This window comes from Humulus lupulus, chromosome 3 (assembly GCF_963169125.1).
Source record: "Humulus lupulus chromosome 3, drHumLupu1.1, whole genome shotgun sequence".
NCBI classification, from domain to species: domain Eukaryota; kingdom Viridiplantae; phylum Streptophyta; class Magnoliopsida; order Rosales; family Cannabaceae; genus Humulus; species Humulus lupulus.
In genome coordinates, this window is record NC_084795.1 from 49,424,557 (window position 1) to 49,446,624 (window position 22,068).

The following is a 22,068-nucleotide window of genomic DNA, read 5'->3' on the forward strand; positions in this document are numbered from 1 at the left end:
ATGTCAATCTTTATATTCACAAGAAAACTATATTAAAATTAAATCTTATTGTCTAACCCAAAAACTCATTGATAGTCAATTTCCCTTTAGGCTCACTCAAATAATAATTGAATGTAGTAGTATGAGAATGTGATCAACAATTCAAAGCTGGTGGATATGTACTGACTGTTGGGTCGATTGAATTATTTTTATAAATTTTAAGCTTTTTCATGATTTATTTTTACTAATTATTGGGACAATCAAAAGGCCAGAAGAGCACTTTACAACAGTGTTTCCGCGCTTTCTTTGGGAAAAAGAAACCAGCAAGACAACAGCTTCTTTTGAAGCTGTCAAATTAGCTAGCCATATTATACTTACTTATATATAAACTCACAAAACCACGGCTTTAACACTAACTTAACTCATATTTTAAAAATTAATTTTTGCTTAAACTATATGTTAATGTGTTGTGGGGCCTGGTCCTAAAGGCTGAACTCGATTGGTCCAGTTGTCCAGCTTGATATTTTGGAGAATAGCATGATTTGGGGACACAAGTCATTTTTTAAGCTATATATTTAATGTAACCACAACTTGTACACTAAGTAATTATACTAAACAACCATATCATTACTTGTATATATAGGACCTATCCACATTCCATAACATTTACTTTCTTAGCCCAAAATCCTCTCTCTCACTCTCTCTCTCTCCCCCTGTTTCTAAGGAGTTCTGTTTTTCTAGGCTCTTTAAGTTGAGCTTGGTTTTTTGCTCATATATTCACGTTAAGGAGAAAAACAAAAGATGGGAGTCCTCGACCATCTGTCGGATTATTTCACAGTGGACAGGCCAAGGAAGAAACGAAAAGCAATGCAGGTATTACTCAACACCCATCTTCATCTATGTTTTTTCTTCATTTTTTTAGTGTTTTTGTGTATGTATGTATTGATCTACTTAGCATAGCTAAGTTATTTAAATAAGATTCACTCAATAGTGGTTTATAAGCTTATTTCTTTGTTAAAATTCTTTTGGTTTGCAGACAGTTGAAATTAAGGTGAAAATGGATTGCGATGGCTGTGAAAGGAGAGTTAAAAATGCTGTCTCGTCCATGAAAGGTATTCCAACCTTACACCTCCTCAATTCCTTAACCTTATACACACACACATATATTTATATAAATATGTGTGTGTATATATACATATAGAGTACTAGTAATACTTGTGCCAATTGTCATGCACATATACATCTATATAGTTTTCAAATGATACTAAAGATTAAGCCTTTCACTTCCTGAAACAACCATGAACTTTTTGAGTGCTCAGAATCATCAATAACATTAAAAATTTAATACCACTTCAGATTTCGAATATAAAGTGTTGCAGACCTTATTGACTGGTTTTTCTCTTCACTTCTCCTTTAACCATTTATTACACAGGAAAGGTAGTTGAGGTGAGGACAGACAGAGCAAAGATAATAATTAAATACAATACACATATATAAGTAAACTTAAATATTGAATAAGAAAATAATATTAAAGCTTCCCGATCTGGAAAAAAACTGCAATTGGCAGAAAGTAATTTTATGCTGAGTCTTTCCTACTGGCATACTTTAGTAGAAATCAGTAAGTAAATTTTCCTCTGAACCCAGTTCAACCACTACACGTACCTTAATTTCAGCTACTCTTTCACGTTTCCCTTTGAATTTTGCAGTTTTCTTAAGTATACCCTTTTATGACCTTTTAATGCATATATATATATACATATAGATGTTGCAGCCCTTATTGGTGGCAGCAAAACATATCAATCTTTCAAACAGCTTAAGCTGCAATTGCCATAAAAGCTCATTACACTAATATAGGCACATAAATTCATAAATTACTTCCCCTTTATAGTTAGTAGTTATTCTAACATATATATATATATATATATTGATTAAAAAAATTACAGGAGCTAAACAAGTGGAAGTGAACAGAAAGCAGAGCCGGGTAACGGTGACGGGTTATGTGGAGCCGAACAAGGTGTTAAAGAAGGTGAAGAGCACAGGGAAGAAAGCCGAGTTCTGGCCTTATGTGCCGTACAACCTGGTGGCTTATCCATACGTGGCACAGGCATACGACAAGAAAGCACCGTCGGGTTACGTGAAGAATGTTTTTCAAGCACTCCCCAGTCCAAACGCACAAGATGAAAAGTTCGTCACCATGTTTAGCGATGAAAATCCTAATGCATGTTCCATCATGTAAAATAATCAATATATCATTATAATTAGCTAAGAGTAATTATTTATTAGAAGCAATTAAGAGATAGAGTACTATCTTTTTTTTTTGTTAGTTAGGATGAGATGTTTTATGCAGTGGTGATTTGTTTCTCTGAGTTTGACTTTAGTTGACTGGGCGACAGAACTTTCTTTTTTGTAAAACTTGGTATGATGTGCATTAATGATATTAATCTTTTCCTTTTTGCCTAACTTTGTTAAAAATATATGATATGATATACTATTATGAGCACATTAGTTAATATTTTAGTCAATAGTAGAAAAAAAGTCACCACTAATTTTTTTTGTATAATTTTTTGGGACGTAGTGGACGATAAATTTTATTTTTATAGGTAAAAGATAATGACTACAAGTATTTAGTGATTAAAATGTCATCACTAGGTTAATTTGTGGATGATAACTGGTGATCATCATAAAATCTCCTACCAAGTACTATATATGGATCATTTACAAAAATTAGTTAACAATTGTGTTTATATGCCACTTATACATAAGAAATTTTGGTAAAATTATTTAGGTTGTTTCAATATTTTAAATAGATATATTTCTTACGGTATTTTATTATATATTTGTGCCATGATATTCAAATAATCGGCTCGTTTAGCACCCAGTAAATATAATAGAGTTTTTGTCTATTCACTTTTTGAAAGATAATATATCATGAACTAAAGTTTATGGGAAAGTCAGAAATTTAATTTATTAGATTGGATAAATATTTATATAAATAGCGTAGGATAGATATATAACAAAATATATAAATATAAAATTGTTAAAAAATATTATATTTAATCATTAAAAAATAGAATAAATAACAATTTTGCCCCTCAAACTATGATCACTATACGATCGTGTCACCTGAATGATTCGCAATGTTAAAAATTTTCACCGAATGATTCGCGATGTTAAAAATTCCATCCGAACTATACACGTTGCTGAAATATATGAGTTTTTTTGTTAGATTATGTCCTAAGTGGCTAACAAATTGATGACATAACATTTTGTCTATTGATATGACAGTGTCATGTGTAGAATAATTATCAATTTTGTTTCCCGAACTTTGACCACTACCGAATTGTGCCATTTTTATTAAAACTAATTTATTTTTTTTTTAAGAAAATCTGATTTTTTTTTCTTAAAAATAATTATTAAATCCTTAAAAAATTTTAAAAAATCATTTTAAAATAAACAATATTAAAAGTTTCAAATTAATAAAAAATATTAAAAAAATTAAAAATCTAATGAATAAATAACATTTTTGTCCTCCGAGCTATGACCACTATATGACTATGCCCCCCGAATGATTCACGATGTTAAAAATTCCCCCGAACTATGTATGTTACTGAAATATGAGATTTATGTTAGATTTCGTCCTAGATGGCTAAGAAATTGATAATGTGATATTTTGTCTATTGATGTGACAATGCCATGTGTAAAATAATTAACAATTTTGCCCCCTAAACTTTGACCACTACCAAATAATATCATTTCATTAAAAAAATATTTTTTGTAAAAATAATAATTAAATCCTTAAAAAATTAAAATTTAATTAATAGCAAATAACTTTTTTTACTTTTACTTTTTCTTTTCTTTTACAATATAAAATAAATCTATTTTCAAATGAAAATTTAAATTAAATACTAAAACAAAGAAAAAATATTTATTTAAAGAGGAGGACGAAGGGCTTAAATAAAAAAAATTCATTTAAGAGGAGGAGGATGAAGGGGAACAAACTTTGTTTTATGATTTGCTTTTTGTTTTTATTTTTAGATATATTTATTTTATATTGTAAAAGAAAAGAAAAAGTAAAAAAAAGTTATTTGTTATTAATTAGATTTTTAAGTTTTGAGAATTTAAAATTTTATTTAATTAATTTGAAACTTTTAGTATTGTTTATTTTCTTAATCTTTGAAAATGATTTCTTAAAAATTTTAAGGATATAATTATTATTTTTAAGAAAAAAATAGGTTTTCTTAAAAAAAATTAAATTAGTTTTAATAAAAAGGGCACAATTTGGTAGTGATCAAAGTTTGGGAGACAAAATTGCTAATTATTCTACATATGGCAGTGCCACATCAATAGACAAAATGACACATCATCAATCCGTTAGCCACCTAGGATGAAATCTAACAAAAGTCTCATATTTCAGTAACGTGCATAGTTCAGGGAAAATTTTTAACATCGCAAATCATTCAGGGAGCACAATCGTATAGTGGTCATAGTTCAAGGGGAAAAAATGCTATTAATTCAATTCTAATTCATAACAAATAACTTTTTCTTTTCTTTTACAATATAAAATAAGTATATCTTAAAATAAAAATTAAAAATAAATCTTAAAACAAATTTTTTCCCCTTTGTCCTCCTCATTTTAAATTCAAAGTTTTTTTATTTGTTGAAGTAATTCGTCCTTCGTCTTTCTCTTTAATTAAAAGTTTTTTCTTTGTTTTAGTATTCATTTTAAATTTTCATTCTAAAATAGATTTATTTTATATTGTAGAAGAAAAGAAAAGAAAAATAAAAAAGGGTTATTTTTTATTAATTAGATTTTTAATTTTTTAAGGATTTAATTAATATTTTTAAGAAAAAATTAGATTTTTTTAATAAAATGGCACAATTTGGTAGTGATCAAATTTTATGGGGGCAAAATTGTTAATTGTTCTATGCATGATATTGTCACATCAATAGATAAAATGTCACATCATTAATCTGTTATCCACCTAGGTTAAAATTTAACAGAAGTCTCATATTTCAATAACATTTATAGTTCAAGAGAAATTTTAACATCGCGAATCATTCAAGGGCATGATGATATAGTAGTCATAGTTAGGAAGAAAAATATTATTTATTCAAAAAAAAAATTGAAATGAAGCGGCTGTAGGTTCATCGAGTGATATAGATATATATGCTAAATATATATATATATATATTATCTCTAAATTTTATTTCTGACAAACAAAGTTTCACTTTCTTGGACTTCATCAAATAATTTCTTTTTAATTAGGAGCAAAAAATTCAAAAAAATAAAATAAATAAACCCTACTTCAACCTTCGGAATGCGTGGTTTGTTTAATTATCACAAAATTATACTTAAGACTTTAATCTCTTCGATATTAAAAACTGATATACATAAAGACGACAATCAAGACTAAGCCTATTACAGCCATATTTGCAGGTGTCACGTAAAATATTTTAAAGACACAAATACTGAAATTTATACACAATATTGTCGGACAAAATACCAAGAAAAAACCAACAGCAAACAAACAAAACAAATTATATTATACAAACCATTAGATTTATGATAGCACCAATAATTGTTGCAAAAGAAAAGGAATTTTTTAACTGATAATATACCTTTGCTTTTCCTGTAATTAAGGACTAGAACAGTAATTTAAGAAAACAAACAAGTTTTTAGGTTATCCTTTTTACACTTTGAAGCATTATCGGCCACTTTTAATTAGTTTTTGGCCTTAAATATTTAATGTATGTGTCACTCATGAAATTTTTTGCGGTTAAATATTTTCGAACAATCAAATCAAATGGTTGAAAATATTACTTAGTGCGTGCCCATTGCCGGTGGAAGATAATGCATGGGAGAATAATTGCAGTTTACAAGAACAAAAACGAGAGTTTTTTAATGGATTAGAGAAGCTTCTTCCTAAAGCAAATTAAAAGCTTTTTTGTCTGAGATTATAACGATCTATTTTCTTGCAGTAATTTATTTATTGTATTATTTCCAATTTTTTTTTATCTAATTGACCCCACCCATTAATCAACTTTGTATTAGTTTATTTATATAATTATTCACGCCCATTTAAGTGACCAAAAAGATACATGTCGGCCTTTTTATTAGCCGTATATCTCAATTAGTTGATTTGCAAAAATCTGCTTATGCAATCAAAGAAAAACTGGAAAACGACTTTAACTTGTCAATCTCTTTAGTAGGATATATTGAGATTATGTTATAGAGAATATATAAACTAAAAAAAATATACCATTCTTCCTAATTAAAAAAAGATTATCTATGTATACCTTCTTGAGAGTTGAGACATTAAACAATTGTTTGGATGAGACAAAAAATTAGATATAATTGAATAGATTCAAATCTTAAACATAATTGAGTAGATTCAATGCTATACTTAAGTACATCCTTGACTAGGTCATGTATTTGGAATCCAAAAAAAATCGTTTTGTTTTGTCGACAACTACTGTAAGTACATGGAATTTGGTACTACACATTATTAATTATTATATTCAATCAAACTCTAGTTCTTGTTATAATATTGTCACGTTTTTGGGGCTTGGGTACAAGAGGACCATTACCACCATATCTTATTCCTCAATTCGCATATTAGAGCATCCACAACGATAAGATTGACAAAATCTTAGCAACGTTATTACTGTTAAGCAACGTTGCCCACTAAAGTTCTACTTTACAATGCCACTTGACAATAAGTCTGATAAAATCCGTCAAGCAACAAAAATGGCTACTGCATTGTCGATGCTCTTAGTGACAAATCACCTTAATTAGCTTGCCCACCAACAATTCTTTCCTTAATTAAATTAATTATCTTTAGTGATACTAATTAAAATTTAACCTAATTAATTCTAAGATAAATTAACCAATGATCAGAGGATTGAATTTGGGAGATAAGCTTCATGTAGTTTTCACCTTCTTAAAAAGTTTTATTTTGGAGAAGATCACAAAGAGAGTTGTTATAAGCTGAACCAATAAAGGAAATTGGATTTTAGAGATAAGATTCATTTATTTTTCGGACTCTATCACACATTAACTAATAATAATGCAATAAAAATAATGGAAAGTATGTCCCTACTTGGACACCATGAAATTCATGGATTTTATCACAATTTGGATATATACAAGCTGATAATCATTATTTAGTAACAAAGATATCTCTATATATATATATATATAGAAAAGTTCTCAATGGTTATTACCCGGTACTTAGATAAATGTGCAAATATGCTGACATGGCATGTAGGTGACTTGGTACATCAAGTTACCAACAAGTAAATATTCTTTTTTTTTTGGCATAGATTCTTTTTTTTTTTGCATTAATTTCGAAATTGGCTTTTTTTTTTTTTTGGTCATTAGGAATGGTGATTCCAACCAATAAGAGGTAAGCTCTCTTTTCAAGTTTTGAATTAATTTAAAATTTTAAAAATTAGGGTTTCATAATAAATGTACACTCATTTCTTAAACTCTCTATTCTTCTTCCTCTTCTTCTTCTACATTCAAAGTAAAAAAATAAACATAAAAAAAATCAGAATTTCACCATGATTTTCGTGAGCATGTGAAGGAGAGAAAGAAGAAAAAAAAAACGTGTGAGGAAAAAATAGAAAGGGAGAGAGAGAAAACACATGGGAGTAGAGAGGAAGGGGATGGAGAATAAAAGAAGTAGATCTAAAGATTTAGAAGGAATGGTTGGAAAGAAGAGACAAATTTTTTATGATAACTCATTGTCTCCTAATCGAATCAGGTCAAAATTGCTTTTAGATCGTGCTCGTCGGTATAGATCTCCTATGAAAAGTTTGGAGTCGTCCTCTTCAATGTTCGAAAGTAGAACTCGGCGTTGTCTTCATAGTGAATCTTATTGTTCTTTTTGTAACGTAATATCTTCATATCTATATATGTGTCTATGATTAAGATCTCATTTTATGTTTATGTTAGAACACTTCGATTATATTTTTCTAAACTATTTTTTCTATTTAAAAATTAGGAATACGAAAACCATGTATGTGTAGATGAGGTAGACCGTGATGTTCCTATCCCACCATGGAGTTTTGTCATACCTGATGAAGATGGTGATGCAATGACCATTAATATACCATCAGATGTAAACAAAGGGAACCTTCAAATTCTAGACCATGTAAAATGTATATGTATTATTTTTTATTATTATTATTATTTTAATTATTTTTGAAATTTTATATTAGTTTATTTTTTACAGGTTGGGGTGGCAAAAGTAAATGCTTTGCTCACAATGGTTGTTGGTTTGCAAAATATTTTAATTACAAAGATCCTTGAATCTAGAGATAGGATAAATGGTTCAAATAATATTATCCATCAACTTCGTCGTCGTCTGGTTGGTATATCTTAATTAATTTCAAAATTTTACAGTATGAAACATTATCTGTTTGGTATATGTTTATCTAATTTTATTTATTTATTTATTGTTTTGTACAGCAACTATGTGAAGCATCTCAAATATCTGAAGACCATAGTCAAGATATCATTGATAGTAGCAATGTAATCAATAAATAGGGAGATGTGGAGGAGTAATTTGGTTTACTTTTGTATTTTTATATTGTTGATCGAAATAAGTTTGTTTAATTTCCAATGTAGCATTTTAAATATTATTTGGTGCAAGTATATGTAATTTCCAATGAACTAATTGAAATATTTTTTTTTAATTTCTTTAATGTATTAAATTTTAATTTCAAAATTAGTATTTCAAATTTGAGATTTTATTATTTAAATCTTATATTGGAAATCACAACAAATTGATGATTTTTTATGTAGCCTAAAATAATGGATGACTATTGGTTTTTCTAACAATAATAGAACATCAAAACAAAAATAAGAAATAAATATTTCCATATTACAGTATAAAATACAAATTTAAAAAGAAAAAACAACTTTGATTTATGCCAAACTACTTTGATTATAGGTAAAAATAAATCAATACAACTCTTCATTTTTTCCCAAAAAATGTTAACTTAGTTAATTTTATTTTTTCCATAAACTACAAAACAATACAACTTTTCAAATTTTCTATTATCAATAAATGAGCATTTATTGATAAGATTACATCATAACCAATAACTATTGATATTCTTTACCTTGAAAATATATTTTTTAATTGAAACTTTTTTTTAAATCATTATTTTCGGCATGCACAAATTAAAAAAAAATATTCGGCTAGCATTAAAAAACTATTTTGATTTTTTAAAAGAAACATCTCTTTGTATTCTCTTGGGAAAATCAAATTATGTTGTTTTGAAATTAGATATTTATTTATTAGTCCTATATTGCCCAATAAGGAATCTTATTCATTTAATATAATTGGTTAGGTAATTTATAATATCTATTAATTTAGAGATTGTTTAATGGTAAATTGTTAATTTTTATTTAAAATTTTACATTGAAAACTGAAAATTAATATACAATTTCGGCATTGATTTAAAAAAAATTGGATAATTTCACTCCAACAAAATTATTAACAATATTAATAAATAAATAATAATAAGATTTTATCTGAAGACCCAAAAAGAAATAAAAGTTTCTTTTCATAACAAATCCTTTTAAGAAAATGTCCATAAAAAAAATTAAAACATAATAGAATAAAAATATTATAGTAAGACCTAAGGAAACACATAGAAACAATAAATTTAAAAAAAAAAAACAAAAAAAAAAAACACTTGAAGCATTTTAGAAATTGTCATTCTTCTTTGTCATCTTCTTCTCCTTCTCCTTCAAATATTTCTCCCACACCTCGTTCTTTTTCCTCTCTGCATCAAAATAGTTGACCACTGATTCATGCAGAGTTTGCATCGCAAAAGTGCATCTTGTCATCTCTCGAACAAATTCATCCATGTTGTTCTTCAATTCAAGTAGACGACTGATATTTTCATTAAATTTTTGGAACATAATATCAAAATATATTACATTTGGATTGTACTCTAGTTGAGCATCAAGTGGATTCACATCTTTCTCACCACCGCTAAACTTCTCAGTCTTGATGTTCTTCAATTGAGACTTTGCATCATTGTCAAACTTCTCAACCTTGATTTTCTTCAATGGAGAATTTACTTCATCATCTTTAAAATCAAAGGGTGAAGAGTTATCTTCATTCTTTGAATAGGTTGAATCTGATATGTTGATGATAGACATAGTAGGTGAATGTTTGTAAAACTTGATTTTAAAAAAAAAAAAAAATAGGATAATCGGTTTTGGTTGTATGTGGATATATTTATAATGTGTGTTATGAAGAAACAATTGTAACGCCCTGGCTACCCCAGAACCGTTACGGTGAACGGTGGACCGGAAATTTGACTCACTACCTGAGTCCTTTGGTCAAAAATGTGCTCTAAGTGTAATTAACAGGTTAAGGTATAAAACCAGTAAAAAGGAAATGGAGATTTTATTACAAACTGCTCTGCAGAGCTAAACAAAAAGTTTACAAGCTGTTCTCAGTACAAAATGGTCACTACTGTTGTAAAGTTACAATCCCGCCGACCTAATCGGCAAAAATAGGGTAAACCTCCTAGTTCCTCTGAGAACACCTTGACCGTGGTGGTCAAGCGGCTGCATATGTACACACCACCACATCAGCTCTCCACTCAAGGCTAGGTGAGCTTTTCTTTTCCTTTACCTGCACCTTATAGCACCCATGAGCCAAGGCTCAGCAAGAAAACATAACACTTAATGTAAACATTATCAAATGGTTATCATGATAATCACACTGAGCATAAAGCTTTCAAGCAAATGAGTGAACACCACATGAGGTCCTGATAAACCACACTGAGTGACTGACAAGCGAGTCACTAATTCAGATGGAAGAGTGGCTGATGGGTAAGCCACTAGCCTTCAACGGGTTCTGGTAAACCGCACTGAGTGACTGCCATGCATGTCACTAATTCAAGTGGGAGAGTGGCTGCTGAGTAAGCCACTAGCCTCCAAGCGCTTATTTCATTCATCGACCCTCGGGGTCGGTCTGGCATTAATGCTCTTTGAGTCATTCAATGCTAATAATCGATTAGATCCAATCTTACTGGCCTGCGTGACACACGCCAAGGCCGTCCTGACTAATAAGTCAGTTCATCGTGATCAATGCCCAATACCACTGCCGAACCTGACTAATAAGTCACAACTTCACAGTGATACTAGCACCATTGCCAAACCTGACTAATAAGTCAGTGCCATGCACAAATGAGCAACATATGCTAAGCATTCTATGTTCAATCCATGTCCATATTCCCACATTCAACATGCCTCAGGAATATCCATGCATGTTACACTTGGGGTGCAATTTTCTTACCTCTGGTTCGAGCAAGAACGAACAAAAGAACAACCCTGAGAACGATCGACTTTTTGGTCCTTTAGCGGTTACCTGGTCATAACCAAAATGTAGGATTCATCAATAAAAAGTGATAACTGAGGATTCCCAAACCAAAAACCAGCCCCCGAGACCTCAAATACTACCCAACCGGGTACTAGGTCCAACCCCGAGGCCCATGGTTTGAATCCCTAAGCTAAAAACCATTTTTAACAAAATTTGGCCTATGGGCCGCGGCCCCAAAAAGCCGTGCCGCGGCACGCCTCTAAGCTCCATCTGCCAGACGCGCGTGGGCCGCGGCACGCAAAAGCTGTGCCGCGGCACCCAGCCCAGTTCAGCCCAAAACCAGCACGCGAACTCAGAATTGCCCCTGCGTTTTACCCTTAAAACCAGCCTCTCAAACCAACTTTAAACCTCTTCCAAACACCCAATTCAACCCCCTATCAACACCCTTAACTCACTCTCATCAAACCCCAATCAAGCTAACACAAAAACCTCCTTTGATTCATGCTTCCCACATCCAAAAACATGAATTGAAAGCTATAAACAAAAACAGAGTATAACCTGAAATTCAAAGACAATTCCTTACCTCCAACTGGTTTTGAACCCTCTTAAGATGATGAACTAAGACCACAACCTCCAAGCTTTGATTCCCTAACTTGCCACCTCAACTTGGGACCAAAAACCTCAAAGAATGATAGAGAGGAATGATGTACGGGAAGGAAGAAGAAGACTCTCCGTTTTTGCTCTGTTTTGAACGGTTTCCACAGCCTTCTAAAACCACATATATCCTAGCCAAATGACCTAAATGCCCCTAGGTCATTTAAGGCTCTAAAACCAACTTAAGGGAAATTTTGACATTTTCCACCTACTCCGTTAATCATAATTAACGCTTCCCTTTTCCCGCTAATCTCAATATTCTCAAACTCCAATATTTCACATCCCGTTAACCTTTAATACCCGGTAACACTCTAACCATTAAAACACCCCGAGACTCACCCCGAGCCCCGAGCTTAAGCCTGTTATGACCAAACCGACGTTTAACATTTCTTTGATCGTCTCATACCAAATGGCTCGAACAAACCCACATCATAATGTGGTCTCAAATTATATCACCAACATGCGAACAAATAATCAATTTACCCTCAACGGGCCAAATTACCATCACACCCCTGTATAAAGAAGTATAGACTCACATGCATGCATTTCACATCATATCATAATATAATCAACATATACATGCATTTAATCAATTAATAATACAATTAAGCAAGTATGGCCCTCCCGGCCTACTGTTCACACCGTTAAATGCATCAGAGAATTTGGGGCTTTACAACTATCCCCTCCTTACTGAAATTTCGTCCCCGAAATTTACCTGAACAGCTCGGGATACTGACTCTGCATATCTGACTCCAGCTCCCAGGTCGCCTCCTCGACCTTGCTGTTCCTCCACAATACCTTAACCAAAGGTATTGTCTTATTCCTGAGGACCTTGTCCTTTTTGTCAAGTATCTGAACTGGCTGCTCCTCAAAGGAGAGATCTGGTTCAAGCTCCAGATCTTCATAACTCAGAATATGGCCCACATCAGATACATACCTCCGAAGAGCTGATACATGGAATACATTATGCACGGCAGACAACGCCGGAGGCAAAGCCAATCTGTAAGCCACCTGACCTATCCTCTCCAGGATCTCAAATGGACCTACAAATCTAGGACTCAGTTTGCCTTTCTTCCCAAACCTTCTCACCCCTTTCCATGGCGAGACTCTGAGGAAAACATAGTCTCCTACCTGGAACTCCATGTTCCTGCGCTTGGGATCAGCATAGCTCTTCTGTCTACTCTGAGAGGCAAGCATTCTAGCTCTAATCTTCTCTATAGCCTCACTGGTCCTCTGTACTGCATCAGGACCTAAGTATCTCCTTTCTCCTGTCTCATCCCAATGAATGGGAGATCTGCACTTCCTACCATATAGCATCTCATAAGGTGCTACTCCAATGGTAGACTGGTAACTGTTGTTGTAGGAGAATTCTATCAAAGGCAGATACTTACTCCAAGAACCACCGAAATCCAGTACACATGCTCTCAGCATGTCCTCCAAGATCTGGATCGTCCTCTCAGATTGCCCATCTGTCTCAGGATGATAAGCTGTACTGAACTTCAACTTTGTCCCCATGGCTTTCTGCAAACTACCCCAAAACTTGGAAGTAAAAGTAGGGTCCCGATCTGACACGATCGACCTGGGTGCACCATGGAGCCGCACGATCTCTCTCACATAGAGATCTGCATACTGATCAACTGTATAAGTAGTCCTCACTGGCAGAAAGTGAGCTGACTTGGTGTAGCGATCCACTATCACCCAAATAGAATCATGCTGACCAGTAGTCCTGGGCAAGCCCACCACAAAATCCATCGTGATGTCTTCCCACTTCCACTCAGGAATATCCAGAGGCTGCAGTGACCCTGCCGGCCTCTGATGCTCAGCCTTGACTTGTTGACATGTCAAGCACTTAGCCACATACTCTACTACATCTCTCTTCATCCCCAGCCACCAATATAACGATCTCACATCCTGATACATCTTCGTGGTGCCTGGATGCAAAGAGTAAGGTGTAGTATGAGATTCATCCAGAATCTCTCGCCTCAATGCAATGTCTAACGGTACACATATCTGCCCTTTGTATCTCAACAAACCTACCTCAGACACTGTATAATCTCTGGATGCTCCAGCCAGAACATCTTCCCTGATCTTAATCAGTTGAGGATCACTTAACTGACCTTCTTTGATCCTCTCTAACAATGTAGACTGTAGCGTAATATTAGCCAACTGGCCCACCAGTAACTCTATACTAGCCCTGGTCATATCATCTGCTAACTCTCTAGCTAACAGTCTCATACCATGAATCTGCCCCGGACCCTTCCGGCTCAAGGCATCCGCTACCACGTTGGCTTTCCCTGGGTGATACAAAATCTCACAATCATAGTCATTCACTAACTCCAGCCAACGCCTTTGCCTCATATTCAGGTCTTTCTGGGTGAAGAAGTATTTCAAGCTCTTATGGTCTGTATAGATCTCACACTTCTCTCCATAGAGATAGTGCCTCCATATCTTTAAAGCAAAAACCACAGCTGCCAACTCCAGATCATGAGTAGGATACCTCTTTTCATACTCCTTCAACTGACGAGAAGCATAGGCAATAACCCTCTCTGATTGCATCAAAACACAGCTCAAGCCCTGATGAGAAGCGTCACAGTATATCACAAACTTCTCCTGATCTGTCGGAAGACTCAGAATCAGAGCTGTAATCAACCTCTACTTCAGTTGCTGGAAGCTGTTCTCACACTTATCTGACCACAAAAACTTCTGGCTCTTGCGTGTCAGCTCAGTCAAAGCACTAGCAATCTTTGAGAACCCTTCCACGAACCGCCTGTAATAACCTGCCAATCCAAGGAAACTTCTAACCTCAGAAGCATTCTTTGGCCTTGGCCAATCTCTGACCGCTTCGATCTTTGCTGGATCTACCTTAATCCCCTCCTTACTGACAATGTGTCCAAGAAAGGATACCTGAGACAACCAGAACTCACACTTCTTGAACTTTGCAAACAACCTGTGCTCTCTCAGTCTCTGTAGAACCAACCTCAGATGCTGCTCATGCTCTGACTCAGTCTGAGAATATACCAGAATATCATCGATGAAGACGATCACAAACTGGTCTAAGTAATCCCTGAACACTATGTTCATCATATCCATGAAAGTAGCAGGAGCATTAGTCAATCCAAATGACATAACTAGAAACTCATAATGCCCATACCTGGTACGAAAAGCAGTCTTTGGTATATCTCCCTCCTTAACCCTCAACTGATGATAACTAGAACGAAGGTCAATCTTAGAGAATACCTTCATACCTTGCAACTGATCGAACAGGTCATCTATCCTTGGCAAAGGATACTTATTCTTAATTGTCAGCTTATTCAATTCCCTGTAATCTATACACATTCTCAGAGAACCATCTTTCTTCTTTACAAACAGAACTGGCGCACCCCAGGGTGAAAAACTAGGTCTGATGAAACCCATATCTAGCAGCTCTTGCAACTGCACCTTCAATTCTTTCAACTCAGCTGGGGCCATTTTGTACGGTGCTCTAGACACTGGCTCCGTCCCTGGTGCCAATTCTATAACAAATTCAATCTCCCTGTGTGGTGGCAACCCTGGCAAATCTTCTAGAAACACATCCAGAAACTCACATACAAGTCTGGTATCCTCTGGTCTCACTGGCACGACCTGAGTGGTGTCAACCACACTGGCTAAGAATCCAATGCATCCTCTCTGCAAAAGATCCCTGGCCCTCAACACGAAAATCATAGGAACACGGGGTCCATGCACAGTACCAACGAATACAAAAGGATCCTCACCCTCAGGCTCAAAGGTGACCATCTTCCTTCTGCAGTCAATAGTTGCCCCATACTTTGCCAACCAATCCATACCCAGTATCATATCAAAGTCAGTCATAACTAACTCTATCAAATCCACTGACAACTCTCTGCCCTCTACTGTCACTGGCAAAGATCTGACCCATCTTCTGGATACCACTATTTCCCCAGTGGGTAACAAAGTACCAAACCCCACAACATAGAAATCACAAGGTCTACACAACCTATCAATAATGCTACTAGCAACAAAGGAATGGGTAGCACCAGAATCAATTAACACATGATAAGGGGTTCCTGCACTAAGAAGCTGACCTGTAACAACTGAGGGGGAAGCCTCAGCTTCTGCTTGAGTCAACGTGAACACTCGAGCTGGGGTCAAGCTGTCCACCTTTCTGGCTTCTTCTTTCCCTATCTGAGGGCAATCCTTCTTAAAGTGACCCACTACTCCACACAAAAAGCAGGCCTTTGCCTTATACTCCCCCAAATGGCGCCTTTTGCACCTAGGGCATTCAGGACGAGTCTTCCAGGCTTCACCGCCCCCAGGACGACCTATTGTAATACCACGAGGTCTCCTGTCAGGACCTGGAACTGGGAAGGTTTCAGGAACCTTCCTCTTCTGATCACTGGGGCCAACACCCCTACCAGAACCAACAAATGGAGGACCTGGCCTCCTGAAATCCCTTCTGGCTGCATTGTCACGCCAGATCTTAATCTCTGCACTCTCAGCTGTGAGTGCCTTCTCCACCGCCTGTGCATAAGTAGTGACTCCTGCCACAGTGGTGATGCGAACGTCACGGGCTAACCTGGGCTGTAGCCCCTGGAGAAATCTCTCTCTCCTGGTCCCATCAATGGGCACCAGCTCTTTGGCAAACTTTGCCAAACGGTCAAACCTTAAGGCATATTCAGTAACTGATAAGCTTCCCTGAAGTAGCCTCATAAACTCATCGGCCTTCGCCGCTCTTATAGCATCGTTATAGTACTTCTCATTAAACAAGGTCTGAAATTCCTCCCAGCTCAGGAGATTAACATCTTTGGTCTAACCAACCACTTCCCACCATATTCGGGCATCTTCCCGAAACATATAGGAAGCACAGGCCACCCTCTCACTACCCACTACCTTCATAAAGTCAAGCATAGTGGTAAGCATGCTCATCCATTGTTCATCTTTGATAGGATCAGCGCTGCCTTCAAAAACTGGAGGTTGCTGTTTCCTGAACCGCTCATAAAGAGGTTCCAATCTGTTTTCAACCCCAGGCTGCTGCCCAATAACTGGCACTGACACAGAAGGTGCCTCTGGTACATTAACCACTGCAGGCACTTGTTGCTGCCTCAGGAGACGAAGCTCCTCTCCCTGTTTCAACACTATAGCCTGCAAATCACTAAACAACTGCTGCCAGTTTGCAGGTGCTGGCTGTGGAATCTGGGAATGGTCATTCTCTTGACCCTGGCTGTTGTCATTATTCTGACCCTGACCACTTTGGCCAGCTGTAGTGTCTGTCTGTTCTGGGTTCATTCTGTCACTGATACCTTACTGAAACAATAATAACCAATACGACCAGTCAGGTAGTAATAACTAAACCTCTTGCCGCCTCACGGTCCAAGAACAAGCAGACAATTATCACTTTCCACAGTCATTCAATATGCTCAAACAGATACATGTTTATGGCACTCAGCACTCAGCATGTATCATATGACAGTTCATAATATTTCAGGGGCACAAGGCCAACACAGTGACTCATGCATACAGGCAAAGCATTTGCACCACATTTAAGCAGTTATGCACATAACTACATAAAGAGTTACCAAACCAAGAGTCGAGCTTGACTCCAGTGATGTGTGTACATGCCCAGCCAGTCTACAGGAACCTTAACCTTGGCATTGCTCTGATACCAAGTTGTAACGCCCTGGCTACCCCAGAACCGTTACGGTGAACGGTGGACCGGAAATTTGACTCACTACCTGAGTCCTTTGGTCAAAAATGTGCTCTAAGTGTAATTAACAGGTTAAGGTATAAAACCAGTAAAAAGGAAATGGAGATTTTATCACAAACTGCTCTGCAGAGCTAAACAAAAAGTTTACAAGCTGTTCTCAGTACAAAATGGTCACTACTGTTGTGAAGTTACAATCCCGCCGACCTAAGCGGCAAAAATAGGGTAAACCCCCTAGTTCCTCTGAGAACACCTTGACCGTGGTGGTCAAGCGGCTGCATATGTACACACCACCACATCAGCTCTCCACTCAAGGCTAGGTGAGCTTCTCTTTTCCTTTACCTGCACCACATAGCACCCATGAGCTAAGGCTCAGCAAGAAAACATAACACTTAATGTAAACATTATCAAATGGTTATCATGATAATCACACTGAGCATAAAGCTTTCAAGCAAATGAGTGAACACCACATGAGGTCCTGATAAACCACACTGAGTGACTGACAAGCGAGTCACTAATTCAGATGGAAGAGTGGCTGATGGGTAAGCCACTAGCCTTCAACGGGTTCTGGTAAACCGCACTGAGTGACTGCCATGCATGTCACTAATTCAAGTGGGAGAGTGGCTGCTGAGTAAGCCACTAGCCTCCAAGCGCTTATTTCATTCATCGACCCTCGGGGTCGGTCTGGCATTAATGCTCTTTGAGTCATTCAATGCTAATAATCGATTAGATCCAATCTTACTGGCCTGCGTGACACACGCCAAGGCCGTCCTGACTAATAAGTCAGTTCATCGTGATCAATGCCCAATACCACTGCCGAACCTGACTAATAAGTCACAGCTTCACAGTGATACTAGCACCCTTGCCAAACCTGACTAATAAGTCAGTGCCATGCACAAATGAGCAACATATGCTAAGCATTCTATGTTCAATCCATGTCCATATTCTCACATTCAACATGCCTCAGGAATATCCATGCATGTTACACTTGGGGTGCAATTTTCTTACCTCTGGTTCGAGCAAGAACGAACAAAAGAACAACCCTGAGAACGATCAACTTTTTGGTCCTTTAGCGGTTACCTGGTCATAACCAAAATGTAGGATTCATCAATAAAAAGTGATAACTGAGGATTCCCAAACCAAAATCCAGCCCCCGAGACCTCAAATACTACCCAACCGGGTACTAGGTCCAACCCCGAGGCCCATGGTTTGAATCCCTAAGCTAAAAACCATTTTTAACAAAATTTGACCTATGGGCCGCGACCCCAAAAAGCAGTGCCGCGGCACGCCTCTAAGCTCCATCTGCCAGACGCGCGTGGGCCGCGGCACGCAAAAGCTGTGCCGCGGCACCCAGCCCAGTTCAGCCCAAAACCAGCACGCGAACTCAGAATTGCCCCTGCGTTTTACCCTTAAAACCAGCCTCTCAAACCAACTTTAAACCTCTTCCAAACACCCAATTCAACCCCCTATCAACACCCTTAACTCACTCTCATCAAACCCCAATCAAGCTAACACCAAAAACCTCCTTTGATTCATGCTTCCCACATCCAAAAACATGAATTGAAAGCTATAAACAAAAACAGAGTATAACCTGAAATTCAAAGACAATTCCTTACCTCCAACTGGTTTTGAACCCTCTTAAGATGATGAACTAAGACCACAACCTCCAAGCTTTGATTCCCTAACTTGCCACCTCAACTTGGGACCAAAAACCTCAAAGAATGATAGAGAGGAAATGATGTACGGGAAGGAAGAAGAAGACTCTCTGTTTTTGCTCTGTTTTGAACGGTTTCCACAGCCTTCTAAAACCACATATATCCTATCCAAATGACCTAAATGCCCCTAGGTCATTTAAGGCTCTAAAACCAACTTAAGGGCAATTTTGACATTTTCCACCTACACCGTTAATCATAATTAACGCTTCCCTTTTCCCGCTAATCTCAATATTCTCAAACTCCAATATTTCACATCCCGTTACCCTTTAATACCCGGTAACACTCTAACCATTAAAACACCCCGAGACTCACCCCGAGCCCCGAGCTTAAGCCTGTTATGACCAAACCGACGTTTAACATTTCTTTGATCGTCTCATACCAAATGGCTCGAACAAACCTGTAACGCCCCAACTCCAGGGACCGCTACAGTGCACATTGCAAACAGTGCTAAACTCGCTAATCGAGTCATTTGGCCATAAACGTGTAACTAAGTGTGATTAGCGGTTTAGGGGTTAAAAACTTTGGTTAAGATATAATGTTTCACTAGAACGTTTACTGTATACATTGGGATCCCAAAAATATAATTTCAGAGTTTATTACAAAAGATTATTTACAACAAGCCGTACTAAGCGGCAAAACAGGGTTCAGCCCTAGTTCCACTTTCAAACCTCGCCCAAGTATTGGTCGAGCAGCTGCATATGTACACGTCATCACCTAAGCTCTCTAACTCAAGGATGGTCCAGCTTCCTTTTGCCTTTACCTGCACCACAAAGCACCCGTGAGCCGAAGCCCAGCAAGAAAACTCATATGCTCATAAACAGTCATATCATGATATCGAATCATATCTGGCATGCCTAGCTATCATAGCTCTATTCAGCATGCAAATGAGTTCAAACAGATGCTGGGGTATCCAGGATAAGAAATCCTGGCCTTCTGATTGGAGGACTATCAAGTCAATCCTAATCAGATGAGTGACTGCCAAACAAGTCACTAACCAGATGGAAGAGTGGCTGCTAGGTTAGCCACTAGCCTTCAAGCGCTTATAATATTCATCAATTGAGTGTCACAACACTTGAGGTTCCGATAAACCACGCTGAGTGACCGACAAGCGAGTCACTAATTCAAATGGGAGAGTGGCTGCTGAGTAAGCCACTAGCCTCCAACGGGTTCTGGTAAACCGCACTGAGTGACTGCCATGCATGTCACTAATTCAAATGGGAGAGTGGCTGCTGAGTAAGCCACTAGCCTCCAATGGGTTCTGGTAAACCGCACTGAGTGACTGCCATGCGTGTCACTAATTCAAATGGGAGAGTGGCTGCTGAGTAAGCCACTAGCCTCCAAGCGCTTATTTCATTCATCGACCCTCGGGGTCGGTCTGGCATTAATGCTCTTTGAGCCATTCAATGTTGATAATCGATTTGATTAAATCTTGTTGGCTTGCGTGACACACGCTAAGGCCGTCCTGACTAATAAGTCAGCTCAACATGATCAGTGCCCAGTACCACTGCCGAACCTGACTAATAAGTCACAGCTTCACAGTTGATACTAACACCTTTGCCAATTCTGACTAATTAGTCAGTACCATGCACAAGTAAACAATGCTATCAATGTGTAACATATGCCAATTATCCAAGGACAGGGCATTCAGCATGCTTACTAAACAGTTGCTAGCATAATTATGATCATGCACAAACTCAGAGACTCAAGCTCTGACCAATCTCATATTCATCATTCATGGCATGCCCTAGTCACATGTTTCTTGTGCATCACATGCATCACATTTAATCATCCAGCATGCCTTGACAATAATCATATGCAAATGGGCAAGATTGCCAAGCATTCGTTATGCTATCAATGTTTACATTTAAACATTCAACATGCATCAATCATAACCATGCATGTCACATATGGGGTGCAGTTTTCTTACCTTTGGTCCAAGCACAGGTTACCAACAAATGAGCCACAAGCACGATCCTGATCCAAGCCTCTAGTGTTAACCTAGTCACAACCACAAATGGTGATCCAATGAGTTCAAGTTCTAAAACCAACCCTTGAACTAAAACTTAGCCTCCAAGACATCAATCCTCACTAATCCGGGTAGTAGGAATGATCCCGAGGCCTAAAACCATGTTTCCGGGGTCAAAACGAGCAAACGGGGTGAAAACAGGGCAAGGGCTGCGGCCCTAGCACCTTGGGCCGCGGCCCCCAGGGTTCTCTGAGGCAAGGGCCGCGGCGCCCAGCAAGGCCAAATTCTGACACCTGCTTCTTCGAGCAAGGGCCGCGGCGCCCAAGAACAGGGCCGCGGCCCAACTTCGGGGCAACCATTTTTCCTTCGTTTTAACCTTTTAAAACCTCCCAAAAACATGTCTAAACATTCCCAAATCATTAAATCAAAGTTCCCAAACTTCCCAATGGTCCAAAACCACCAAAACCCGAGGTTCAAACAACCTAAAAACTCAACGATTCACAAAGTCCAATTCAAGCTTAAAAACTTTTAAAAACTTAAAACTTAAACTTGAATTACCTTCGATTGAGTTGTTTCCAACTAAATCCTCCGGCTAATAAGCTTCTAATTCTCCTTAGGATTGCTATGCCTCGATCCTCGCTTGATTCCGAGTCCTAGAACTCAAGATACCTTCGAAAATGCGATCGGGAACGAAAAGGGAACTTT

General features: G+C 37.0%; 1 protein-coding gene across 1 annotated transcript; it reads left to right on the forward strand.

Annotated features, from left to right (window-relative positions):
- The first annotated feature begins 633 nt into the window (after window positions 1-633).
- LOC133822668 (heavy metal-associated isoprenylated plant protein 20-like) lies at window positions 634-2,432 on the forward strand. Its single transcript, XM_062255076.1, has 3 exons — window positions 634-852; window positions 1,016-1,091; window positions 1,923-2,432. Exons 1-3 carry the CDS (start codon window positions 781-783, stop codon window positions 2,213-2,215), a joined length of 441 nt encoding a protein of 146 aa, XP_062111060.1. The 5' UTR covers window positions 634-780; the 3' UTR covers window positions 2,216-2,432.
- The last annotated feature ends 19,636 nt before the right edge of the window (window positions 2,433-22,068 follow it).